General features: G+C 34.1%; 2 protein-coding genes across 2 annotated transcripts; one reads left to right on the forward strand and one right to left on the reverse strand.

Annotated features, from left to right (window-relative positions):
- Nucleotides 1-7,065: 7,065 nt before the first annotated feature.
- LOC108215197 (protein PAL OF QUIRKY) lies at nucleotides 7,066-8,646 on the forward strand. Its single transcript, XM_017387586.2, has one exon. The coding sequence runs from the start codon at nucleotides 7,199-7,201 to the stop codon at nucleotides 8,432-8,434; it is 1,236 nt and encodes a 411-aa protein (XP_017243075.1). The 5' UTR covers nucleotides 7,066-7,198; the 3' UTR covers nucleotides 8,435-8,646.
- Nucleotides 8,647-8,772: 126 nt separating this feature from the next.
- On the reverse strand, nucleotides 8,773-12,040 carry LOC108196613 (uncharacterized). The gene is made up of 2 exons (XM_017363976.2): nucleotides 11,798-12,040; nucleotides 8,773-11,239 (listed from the first exon to the last, which is right to left on the reverse strand). Exon 2 carries the CDS (start codon nucleotides 11,186-11,188, stop codon nucleotides 9,011-9,013), a length of 2,178 nt encoding a protein of 725 aa, XP_017219465.1. The 5' UTR covers nucleotides 11,189-11,239; nucleotides 11,798-12,040; the 3' UTR covers nucleotides 8,773-9,010.

Genomic DNA, 12,040 nt, shown 5'->3' on the forward strand with positions numbered 1-12,040 from the left:
GACAGCTAGAAATTATTACACATGCTACCTTAAACCTTACTCATCATTAATAGTTTAATATATAAAAGATTGCCATTGATATCTATAATAAAAATAGTAATTGTTTATTATGGAATAAGTAGGCTCCAATCATTTCTAAAATTTCGATTGATTGTAAAAATCCTATCTTAGGAATATTTAATGAAAGTATACAAACTATTTTAATTGTAGAAAGAGAAATTAAAATGGAATTCTTATATTTATAATTAAAACTCTCAAATCATGAGTTTTTGAAATTCAAGGAAAAACATGGATATCAGATGATAGTATAAGTATCATTTTAAATTTTACTTTTTTATTCTTTCAAAAAAAAATTATAAGTGCAAATAAATATTATTAAAAATAATATTTATAGTTTTTTATCTGATAAAATAATTTAATTAATAATATAATAATATTTAAAATAGATAAATTTGTTCCGACACTAAACTAAATATTAAAAACTATATCTCAATCTATATTATTAGACCTGTTATGTGTACTTATGTGTCGTGTACTCTTCTGTATTTCATGTATTTAGAAGTGAAACTTCTATCCGACTCATTTAAGATTTGTGTATTTAATCTTAAACTCATATTTTTTTGGAAACATATCGTGCATCTTTTGTGTAGTTTTCGTGCAGTTTTTGTGTAATTTTTGTGTACATTTGCTATAAATATGATAATAAAATTAATTAAAATATATTTGAAGAATACATTTTTATGTATTCTTTTTATATTTATATATAATTGTATATAAATTGTACATGTATATATATTATTTTTTACATTATTAATATACTTATTTACTTAAAAATATATTATATCGTGTATATTTGTGTACCTTCATGTATATAAAATGAAAATTCATATTCAACATTAAATTATACGATATTTGTGTGTTCGTATATTTTTATATTCATGTATTAAAAATTAAAATTCTAACTACTAATTTTCATGCCATATTTTCATATCACATATCAAATTACGAGATCTGCGTCCTGTCATAAACGGACTCATAATTCCAACCCCTCGCAAGTCGCACGGATCAAACAAGCCGTTAAACTAATTGAGATTTGTGTGACGCAGCTAAAAATGGCCTTATCTTGTGCTACTTACTACTTGCATTGACCTTCTCCTTTTTCATGTTAGCATTATATAATCATGAAACACTACGTTTCGTTTTTGGAAAATATCATGTTTGTCCAAGTTTGTATTATCATTTCTGATCGCGTGTTTACTTGAGTGTTGGTATAAATATATTCAATTTCAAAAAATTAAATTAGTTAAATTAAAATATTAATTAATTATTATAATAATATATCTTATATTATTGATTTAATTTTATATTAAAATATTTATATTTAACCGCTTAAGTCGTGATAAAAAGAGGAGAAACAAGTTAATTTTCATATCCTCCCTCAAACTTACTATCTCTTTTAATATCAAGAACCAATATTCTAAAATTTTTTATATTAATTTTGAATTTATATTTTCTAACTAGACACCGTAATATTGAATGAATAAAAATGGGGACACTCCAACCAAAACGAGCGCTAAAAAATCCGGGGGTAAACCAACTTGCCTCGTGAATTTTTTCACGAGGCAATAGTGGGTAGAAGCGGTTTTCACTTTTCACCATGTCATACGCTTAATAATTCAAAGATGGTGACTCTTTGATAAAGTGATTCAAAAGAGAAGAGCTCAAAAGTTGAAAAAAAGCTGCAAACTATTGGCCGTCTCCAACTCTCCAGGCTTAAACCCTTGGAATCATATCAAGTTGCATTAAGCTCTCCATACATTCATTTTTTAGACGCATTTTGAGATTTTTATTAAATATAGTTTTATAACGTTTTTTTTTTAAATTTTAATTTTGAATAAAAATTTTAAAAATCAAACTTTTGTTTTGAAAAAAAATATTAAAAAATATTATGGAGCATTACTTTAAAGGAGTCTAAAATAGCAATTGAATAATATAAAGGGAGTACATCTTATTATCAAGTTCTAATTGAATATTGATATATTTTAATAAATTGTTGTAAAATATTAACAAATGAAAATCACTAATTTTTTGATTTTCGTATATTTACGATTACTTATATGTCAAATTTGACTATTTGATTTGGCACCTAAATAATTTGGAATGGAAGGCAAATTATCCACAAACTTACCTATATTATTTTATCTTTTCAAATTTTCTTAAAAATAATCGATCGTTTAAATGTTCATAAGAGTAAAGATACCATTCGGAGTTTATTTGAATCCGAACTCGCACGACCTTCACTCGATAATGACATAAAACAGAATCATGCCCCATTGAGGTATGTACATTTATAAGTTGAGGAAACCTATGCTAGTAATTTGATTTTTTTACAAGCATCTGTAATTTTTTGGCCGTAAAGTGTTCAAAATTAATATTTTAAAAAATTAATAAATATATAATTCGTATTATAATTCAATTTTTTAAATAATAATTTTAATTATATAATTAAAATTTTTAAAAATATGTGTCAAAACAAGTCAAACGATCTTTATTTCAAAACGGACAAATTACTTAATCAATTATGTATTGTTTTGGTAGAATGTTATTTATTGTTTTGGTAGAATGTAAACAAATGAGCTAAAACACTGGCGCACATACATTGACATGCTAAAATGGTACTCCAAAGATAAAGTTTTGTTTTGTTCGATTGCTCCAGGCAGATGCTTGCAAGTTTGAACACATGCGTCTAAGCAGATGGTGCTCAGCTTTCATTTTCTTAATTTCACTTATTATATTGTCGTATACATCAGAAGAACATTATAATATTGACTGGTGGATGATTGGCACGGTGTTGCTTAGATAGTTGTGGCGTTTGTTTGGAAGAATCAAACGCTGATTATGACTTCTATTTTTCTTCATCCGTTTGTGTAAAGAAATAGAAGTATTTTTAGAAGTTGAGAATGCTAGTTTCTCTGCCACCGTTTCTCTTTTTTTCCAAACACTTTATTAACTTATACTCCATTTTTTTACTATAAAAAATCACTTTTTCCATTTTTTTACTATAAAAAATCACTTTTTTTAAATTACCCAAACGGTCCCATTATTTAAGTTCAAACTATAGGTTCAATTCGTTGACCTATAAATTCGACGAGTGTGTAATGATCGTTGTGGTCCATCTGCCTGCATATAATATTCAGCAAAATAAAGGTGACAATGAAATTTTGAATTAAGAAGATTAATGGCTCACTTGACCGGTGAAATTTCGTAATATATATGCTACACATTCACAGGTGCAGATGAATAGAGCACATTTGTACAACAAATGTAATTTAATATACTAGTTAGTTATCAAAAAATTGAGTTATTATTTTCTTTACATAATAAATTTGTTTGGTGTAATTAATTTAGAAGTAAACCATTTTTTAAAAATTTATGTGGATATATGATTTTTTTTCCTGAAATTAAGTATGAAAATAAGCGTGTCTTCAAGTATTTGTCAAAAATATTTGTAAAAATCATTTGAAATTTTCAATTATTTTTAATATTTTAAAGTTTTATTTGACGTGCTTGCAAAATTGCAAATTCATATCTCTGCAAAAAAATTATATTTATTTTAAAAAATCAAATAAATAAATAAATTAACCTATATATTTTTCAAGAAACACCTAATTATTATATATCTTTCCAAAGCTAGAGTATTACTCCCTCCGTCCCGTTTTAGTTATCACATTTGGTTTTGTGTCGGTCAAATTGACTAAAATTTGATTGCAATTTATTAATTTTTTATCAACTAAAAAAATAAAAAAAAATATGTCATCGGAAATAACTTTAAATCTACTTTAAGATGTAATTTCAGTTTTTTTAAATAATAAAAGAGTGACTTGTAATTTTTAGTCAAAAATTAGTCAATTTGACCAACAAAAAAGGAAATGTGACAACTAAGGGACAGAGGGTGTACTTTAAATGACATCTTTACACAGACCTGCCCTAGTCCCTAGACAGCCAACCTGTGGTTGTGGTAGAATGAGTGTGTATGGTGATCTTTTGCAACGACTTAACATTTAACTGTTTTCCATGGAAATTAGGAATAATTTTTACGATTCGTATATAATGTAATTTTGTTATGCCAAATACCATATGAAGGGAATACTTGAATTATTTTTTTCTTAAAAAAAATATTTAATTGCTTGTAGTTTTAATGTCAAATAAACAGCAATTAACGTCTCTCCCAAATAGTATTCTCAATTCACAATATTCAAATATTGCCAAACTATGTTGCCTTCAATTTGGGTTTGTGACCCAAGAGAATATTATGCTTTTTTAAGTCTCTCTTATGGGCCATGACCTTTATAATAAATAGGTGCCCAACTTTAAAGAAGAGTATTTTATCTTAGTGGCCTACCAGTCCATTAAACACGTATTTATATTTTATAGTAATGCAAAGGCCTTTAGTATAGAGTCAAACTAGCCCAGCCCAAAAGCGATAGGCTATTATAGCACTACGAGCATACTTGTCAGAAAGTGAAAAAAAATAAAAAATCTGCCATGAGTAGATATCGAAAATTTGTCGAAAATATCACTATTTCAAGAAATTGTTGCTTAAATCGATACGTTACAGAAATAAAGGTCGTTCCCCTTATCCATTCAATAAAACTTTTTAGGTTGCTTCAATTTAAAATGTGAAGTAAGGGTTTTTTTTTTTTGATCAAAAGGGGTTTGTTTTTTGACTAGATAAAACCTATACGATTACATGTAAAATTAAAATGATTCTCCGTATTATTTGATTTACTTAATACCTTTTGTCAGAAGAAAGAGGTAATGTTAGATTGTTTACTATGGTCGAAAACAAGCGGATTATTCATCAACAAACTCAGACTCGAGTCAGTACAGTTAAACGAATCGAATTTGGGCAATAATCCGGCTCGTTTAATTAAAATAGTCGACTCGACTCGTGAAATTAAACGAGTCGGGTTGTAGTAGAGGTTTGCTCAACTACATGTAAAATTATATGAGCTAACTCGCTCAACTCTTTAAACTCGGCTCGTTTAGCAAAACGAGTTGTCTCGACTCGACTCATAAATAAAATTAAACGAATCGAGTTCAGACAAAAGTTTAACCTCAATTAACTAAACGAGTAAATTCGACATGACTCGATTAAACGAAACTCGATTTGTTCAACTCCAATTATTTTTAGAATTATTTGTACCAAGAAAAGACTTAGCTGTTGTGACGCTGCCGGGGACCTTAACTTTGATTTGCGAATGAAAAATGGTAGACATATATGATATAGAAATGAAGGTCCCGCAGCAGCTCCACTTGACAGCCGCTCAACGAATCAGGGCCTCTCTTTCCAAGCCCCACCACCATTTTCAATCCTCCAAATTTCCCGTTCTTTCGACCGACCTTTTCGCGGACTCAAGCTTCACTTCAGTATCAAAACATCACACATTAAATTAAACAACTCATAAGACACTTTTTATTTGTTTAATACTCCGTCCCCCCGCCCCCTTAATCCGGGAACATGACTAGACACGGATTTAAATCTTTACAAAATATAATTTCAAAATTTTTTAATTTTTCGAATAAAAAATTAATATTTAATATTTACAGTAAAGAAAATTTTAAATATAGAACTATGTTTAATATACAATTAAAATACGTTTTACAATTTTGAAAGAAGAATGGCTTTGGACAACATGCATCGTGAGTTCAACTTAAGTCGAAATGCCCGAGACCAGACCAGGTTTAAATTTGTGCTTATTCCTGTTCCGAGAGGCCCTGTGAAAACACAAAACCGACTTGTATTACTAATTAAGTAGTTTTCTCGAATAAACGTATGATTAGCCGAATGGACAGGCGATGTAAAAACAATGAGCCTATCATATTCAAATGCTACCTGACTTTGCAATTTTTGGGCGGTTTATATTGCTTTGCCTCCCGGGCATGGCATTGTAATCAAGGTCTTTACTAGTCTAGCCACATATATATGGATTATGGATATGCATTGTGTTCATCATGCCGTCATTTCCTGATATATCGATCTTCAAGATACGCTATAATACGACGTTGACAGTCTCGGACACCCATTGCCAATGTTCGAATTTTGGTGGAAGACCGTTACATATTGTTGCTACTAATTTCAGTTAGAAAAACAATCCTCACTCGACACCTCAAAGCTGACCAGTATAAAAACACTGTGATCCGTCCTCGTTTACCTTCCGAACTTCGAATAGGTTGGTGAATTAGTGAAAAATAAGCAACTAGTTCCCGAATAGAGAGATTACAACACAATCATAATATATTCTCTAAAAAGGTCAATGCTAATGAAACCAGGAGCCTGTAAGAATATATTTTGGTTATATACGAATCTAATGTCTAGTGGAAGTGTTGAAATTTGTATACCAGGAGAGCTTCTGTCCCTCTCATTTCGCTGTGCAATACGTACACCTACGAATCTATTTCAAGAAACCTATAGAATCTTCCCCAGTATTTTAAGACATCTTTATTATTTTTATGCAGATTACATTTGAGGTTAATCTATTAGTGCTCAACTTGTCAGTTTGTTGTCATGCAGCTGTGTATGATCCAGTTTTAATATAGATTATTGCCGCCCATCATAATTTACTATGAAAAGTACTGCTTCCAATTATATCTTAGCGGTGGCCTGAGGTCACCCCTTAATCCTTATTGTATTACCAATTTGCATGATAAATCTGATATAAACCAACCACTTAATCTTGGATTAAGACAGCTAATATCATTCTTAATCCTCATTAGATCTAATACACCATCCATTTGCAGCTATATACCATTGATAATTCAATTGTTTTACTAATCTGAAGAAGTAGCATTTTCCATCAACTTGCATTTTGGACACTGTAGTAATCAAGCTGCAGACAGACACAAAGACAAACATCTTTTAAATCTGGTTTAGGATACTTAAACATTCTATCAATTCACTGCTTCATTCACTTAGTTGTTGCATGACATATTGACATTGACATTCTAGTAGTGACCTAATTTTATATATCACTTTTCGAGATATTGGTGTGCCTACCCCCTCACTCTCTTTTCATCCACATTATATATACACATTGAGAAAGTGAGGCATTCTTTACATTACTAGCTGCTCCCACCAAATTCTCCGAAAAATTTGGAGCACTTGTGTGTTCAGCTACAAATTTAGCTCTAGCTAAGAATGGCTTCTCACCGTGCAGCTGAATACGATTCCCTGAACTCAACACCACGGTCATCAGACCTCCAGGACCCTCGAGTCCGTTTCATGTGCAGCTTTGGTGGCAAAATCTTGCCCCGCCCCCACGATGATCAACTCCGTTATGTTGGTGGAGACACTCGTATAGTTGCCATCAACAGGCACACCACCTTCTCATCTTTACTCGAAAAGCTGGCCAAGTTTTCAGGTACAACAAGTATTAGCATGAAGTACCAGCTCCCGAATGAAGATCTTGATGCGCTTATTACAATAACGAATGACGAAGATATCGAGAACATGATGGATGAGTACGACAGATTAGTACAAAACAATCCGCCTCACTCCAAGTTGGCTCGGCTTCGAATCTTCTTATTTCCAACTGATGTCGATTCGAGGAATAGTAGCATAAGCTCGCTAAGCTCACTCCTTAATGGTTCTATTAAAAGGGAGCATTGGTTTTTTGATGCTTTAAATGGAAGGCCCGGATCAGGTCTGTATCGACTTGGATCCGAGGCCTCGTCGATTGTATCCGAAGTCCCGGAGTATCTCTTCGGGATTGAAAATTCGGATGAACAGTCTCGTGAGTCCAAGTCCAGGACGAGGCGTGTTCTAAATGATAACGCCTCGGATCCAGGTTCTCCTGCTCCAGTTGCATCACCGTTTTGCTCCACTTCTTCGGGCCTGGGACCGACTTACATGCCACCGGTTCCTGATCTTCAACCGGTTAAGACCAAGCCTGAAATCCCAGTTTCTGAACCGAAGCAGGGTTCGGTTCAAGAGGTCACCGAAACTATCGACCCGAAGTTTGTACAACAGGGCTATGGTGATAACTCAATGTGGCATTATGGACCAGGTGGCCAGTATCTGAACCCGGGAGTACAAAACATGCCGGTTTATTACCTCCCGGGTTCAGTCCCACCACCCGGAACAGTTGGCCTACAACAGGTTCCAATGCAGGCACAATTTGTACAAAGATATTCAGTAGGCCATAATCAAATCCCCGTGGGACTGCATCAGCAAGTTCCAGGCATGAATCAGGTGTACGCTAGAGAAAGGAATCCATATGATATTCGAAGAACTCCTAGTGGAGTTAGCCAACATGAAGTTTACTATGAAGTTGGAAATGCAGGCACAGTTCCAATGTATTCAAGAATGGTAGCTCCAGGTGGTGAAGAGATCGAAGGATCAGGAAATGAATACAATACCGGTCGGGTACTATAGTGATTGCCTATTAAGTTTATTGTTGTTTAAGTATCGGTTTTCTGTAAGTTATTAATGATGGACTACATAAAACACTCCTGTACAGAGTGGGATTGGATTGTTAATTCTGCAGTCAAAATGTAAATGCATATTATGTATGTTCTGGTTTGGTTCAATTCCTTTTACATTTGTACATTTTTTGAACTGTTATAGTCATATCCGCGGCTTTGATATACGTAGTACTTTTATTTTGATAGTTCAAGCATCATTTTGGCATTAGTATTCGCTTGTGAGCAACAACTGAGGTTGCAGCCTATCTTGAATGTTAACAAAGCTGGAGTTGAGAACTTCTGAATGTATACGATGAAGCCATTCTCTTGTAAGAGAGTCAGTACTGTGTCATTGAACACTTGGTAATATCTGATTTCAGATTTTAGATTGAACGGAAGTACCAAATGAAGAGCTAACAGTACTTTTATTTTCAGAAACAGCAGACAAGTTTTTACATATTCACTTTCCTCTGTTAATTAAAATGCATCACATTCTGAGACAACTGCAGGTTGATTACACTACAGCATATGACAGAACATTTATAAGCTACTTTCCCACAATCAGCTTTGCTCTAGCATGACCCTCATTTATCTGGAATTGATCTCCCAGGCCAAAATGAGCCATCAATAACCAAACAATAGTTATAAGATCCCCGCCTTTGCTAAGTTGTTGTGCATGGGAGTCTGACCTGATATGAGTTGCAGCAAATGATAGCAATTCTACCCAAACTTTGCTTATAATGAACCACTTATCTACCTTCCCATTTTCCGTGTCTTTCTGAGGTAACTTTCTCAATGTATGCGCCAAAATGGCTGCATCAAACAACACAGATTTACTTCTATCCCCCTTTATAGTAATTGGTTCTACCTCGGTATTGACTGCAAGAATACTTTCACAGGCCAATTGCAACACCCCTGGATCCATTGCCCTTCCAAAACAAGAACTAAACCAATTACTTGGGAGTGCTACATTACTGTTTTTAAAGAATTTTGAAGCCTCAGCACATGTATCTCGAAACCTTATTAACCCAATGCCTGCCACTGCAGCCATCATGTTAGGCTGCATAACCAGAAGATATATCATGTAATCTGAAATCAGCTTAGCAATATCGCGGTAATCCTTGTTTAGTGGCTTATCTTCCTTATCATTGTAGCAAAGGTCAGTAGCAATGTGCCACAAAAGAAGACTCTGATCATAGTCAACATCAACCACAAATGGAAGTAATTCTTTCCGGCCATAATCTTTTATTCTGAGCACCCATTCACCTTTGGCTGAACATATTTCTCTAGCCGTTTCCAGATCATCCGCCATCTGAGATTTCCCTTTCAGCTCTGCAAAAATAAAGTCTCTTAATTTATCATCGAATCCTGCACAATCCACATACCAAATCTCATCCAAAAATGTAGTAAGGCCCATATAATCATAAATAAGTTCTCTCTTCCTAGGACGTCTGTTTAGGCAATAATATATCAAGTTGTATGTTGACATAGTTTCAGCCCATCTGCGCGATATGATTGGTAAAGAGACCGCGAAGCAACTTAAATTCAATTTTCTAGTCTTTATTTCCAACAACCAGCTTCGGAGCCTATAAGATCTGGACTTAGTACTTGAGTTGTCTGGATCTGGTGACTTCCTGAGAGCCACAGTGGTCCAATCTGAGAAAATAAGCATAGCAAATGCAATAACATCCAATGTAATTGCCCCGAGAAGTAAAGTATAAGTCACCCCTACATCAAACCCTTGGAAATTTTCCTTATCAATGTAATAGAAGAGTACAAAGGACATGATGACTGCAACGGAGGAGATACACCGACAGCAGTATCCTAGTCCATCGTACACAACAGGGAGCTTGGTGAAGAGAACTTCATAAAGAAAATTGAGTTCCACCTCTACTACTCTGAATGCATCTTCAGCTGATCTTGCAAGAAAGAAGTCTCGGCTCTGGTTGCGTTCACGAAAGCTAAAAATAAGACCAACCACAAGGCCTTTAAATGTCTCAAAGTAGCGATAAGCATACTGCACCACTTGCAAGTCTGTTAAATCATCTTTATTAAATCTGTTGGCAGCCTTGATAACCCTATCTGGCTCCGCAAGCATTTCAATCCGTGTGGGAAGTCTAGCAATTTTTTTCGAGTGGTACTCATCCATGAGTTTAGCATAGTTTGGCCCTGGATCCGGCTCTGTAAGCATAGAGTCACGAAAGCTACTTGCACTTGCAAGATATAGAGACCTTGTGCGCTCAGCGTACTTGATGATTCCAGATAAAAACACCAGTAAAGTTGGGATCCATAGATTTTCTTTAACTGGAAGGGCTTGAATGAAAACATAAATCACAGCAATACATTGGAATAATAAGCCGAATAGATGCCTGAGCCACAGCTCATTATCCTCCAGAGCAAATGCAGTTATCGTATCTGGACCACCTAGGTGTACTAAAAGAAAAGGAGCCCAGAACGCGTAAAGGTCATAATCTGTAGAGCTATTGTCTTTGGTTGGTGGATCGCTGTTACTACTGGCTATGAGTCCAACTGCAAAGTTTGCTGCCCAATCAGCAAGCAAGTATGCTGACCAAAGGGGCACAATGATCCAACCGTGTGATGTCTTCTTTCTTAGGGGAGCAACTAGAACTAACAATGTTTGGAGGAAAAGACTTAAAAAAATGAAACTCCGAAGATCCCAGACATCCCAAAGTGACTTCCAAGCTTTGGGTAAGAGGTCAGCCATGCTACAGTGTTTCGAGTTCCTTGCTTGCTCTGGCTATTTGTGCTCAAGTGGCTAGAAAGCACAAGAACAATATATGAACATCAGGGAATCAATGTCGTTTGTTATCTAAGAGTATTTTTTGAAATAAAATCACAAAAATTAACATATCCGCGCCCATGTCTTGTCAATGCCAGACACAGGTATAGTAGCAAAAACCGAACAGAAAGGTAACATAAATTGTCGCTATGATTATGATGATGGTTGTAAGATTACCAAAATGTCAAGTTGTGGAAGATAACATCAAATTCTCTTTGTAACAAAATATGATTAGTTGCATCAAGTAACTTCGAGCATGAGCTCTGATACCATATTAACTAACCAATTCTCCCAAAACCTAAAGGTGTTGGGAGGAAGGCTTAGCAAGATCATATTATATTCTAACAAGTAACAACTAAACCAGTTGAACATTCATCCCACGATTTGAAGAAGCTAGTAAAAATCCGACATCCATTATCAGGTCTAAAACATATATGAGACAGAACAAATTATCTAAATATGAAGGCTGGCGAATCAACATCATTTTACTATATACTGAAGCAAAAAGATCAAGAAAATAAAGGAATCACTTACACTTGAAGATCTCAGTCTGTCTGGATTATATGAGACTTGTTATCCATAAAAACTATGCTTGCTGTATGTAGTTGACAGTAGAATAGAACATCGCAACTTCTGCAAATTGAAGGCACGTTTACTGGCAAAATTATGTAAATACGAATTTAAGCCAATGCAGTAGAGATAACAGACATAAAAAATGAAGATGAAGCCTAACTCCTCCTAAACAATGTTGACTTCTCCAAGTCATTTATCGATCGT

This window comes from Daucus carota, chromosome 1, assembly GCF_001625215.2.
Source record: "Daucus carota subsp. sativus chromosome 1, DH1 v3.0, whole genome shotgun sequence".
NCBI lineage: Eukaryota > Viridiplantae > Streptophyta > Magnoliopsida > Apiales > Apiaceae > Daucus > Daucus carota.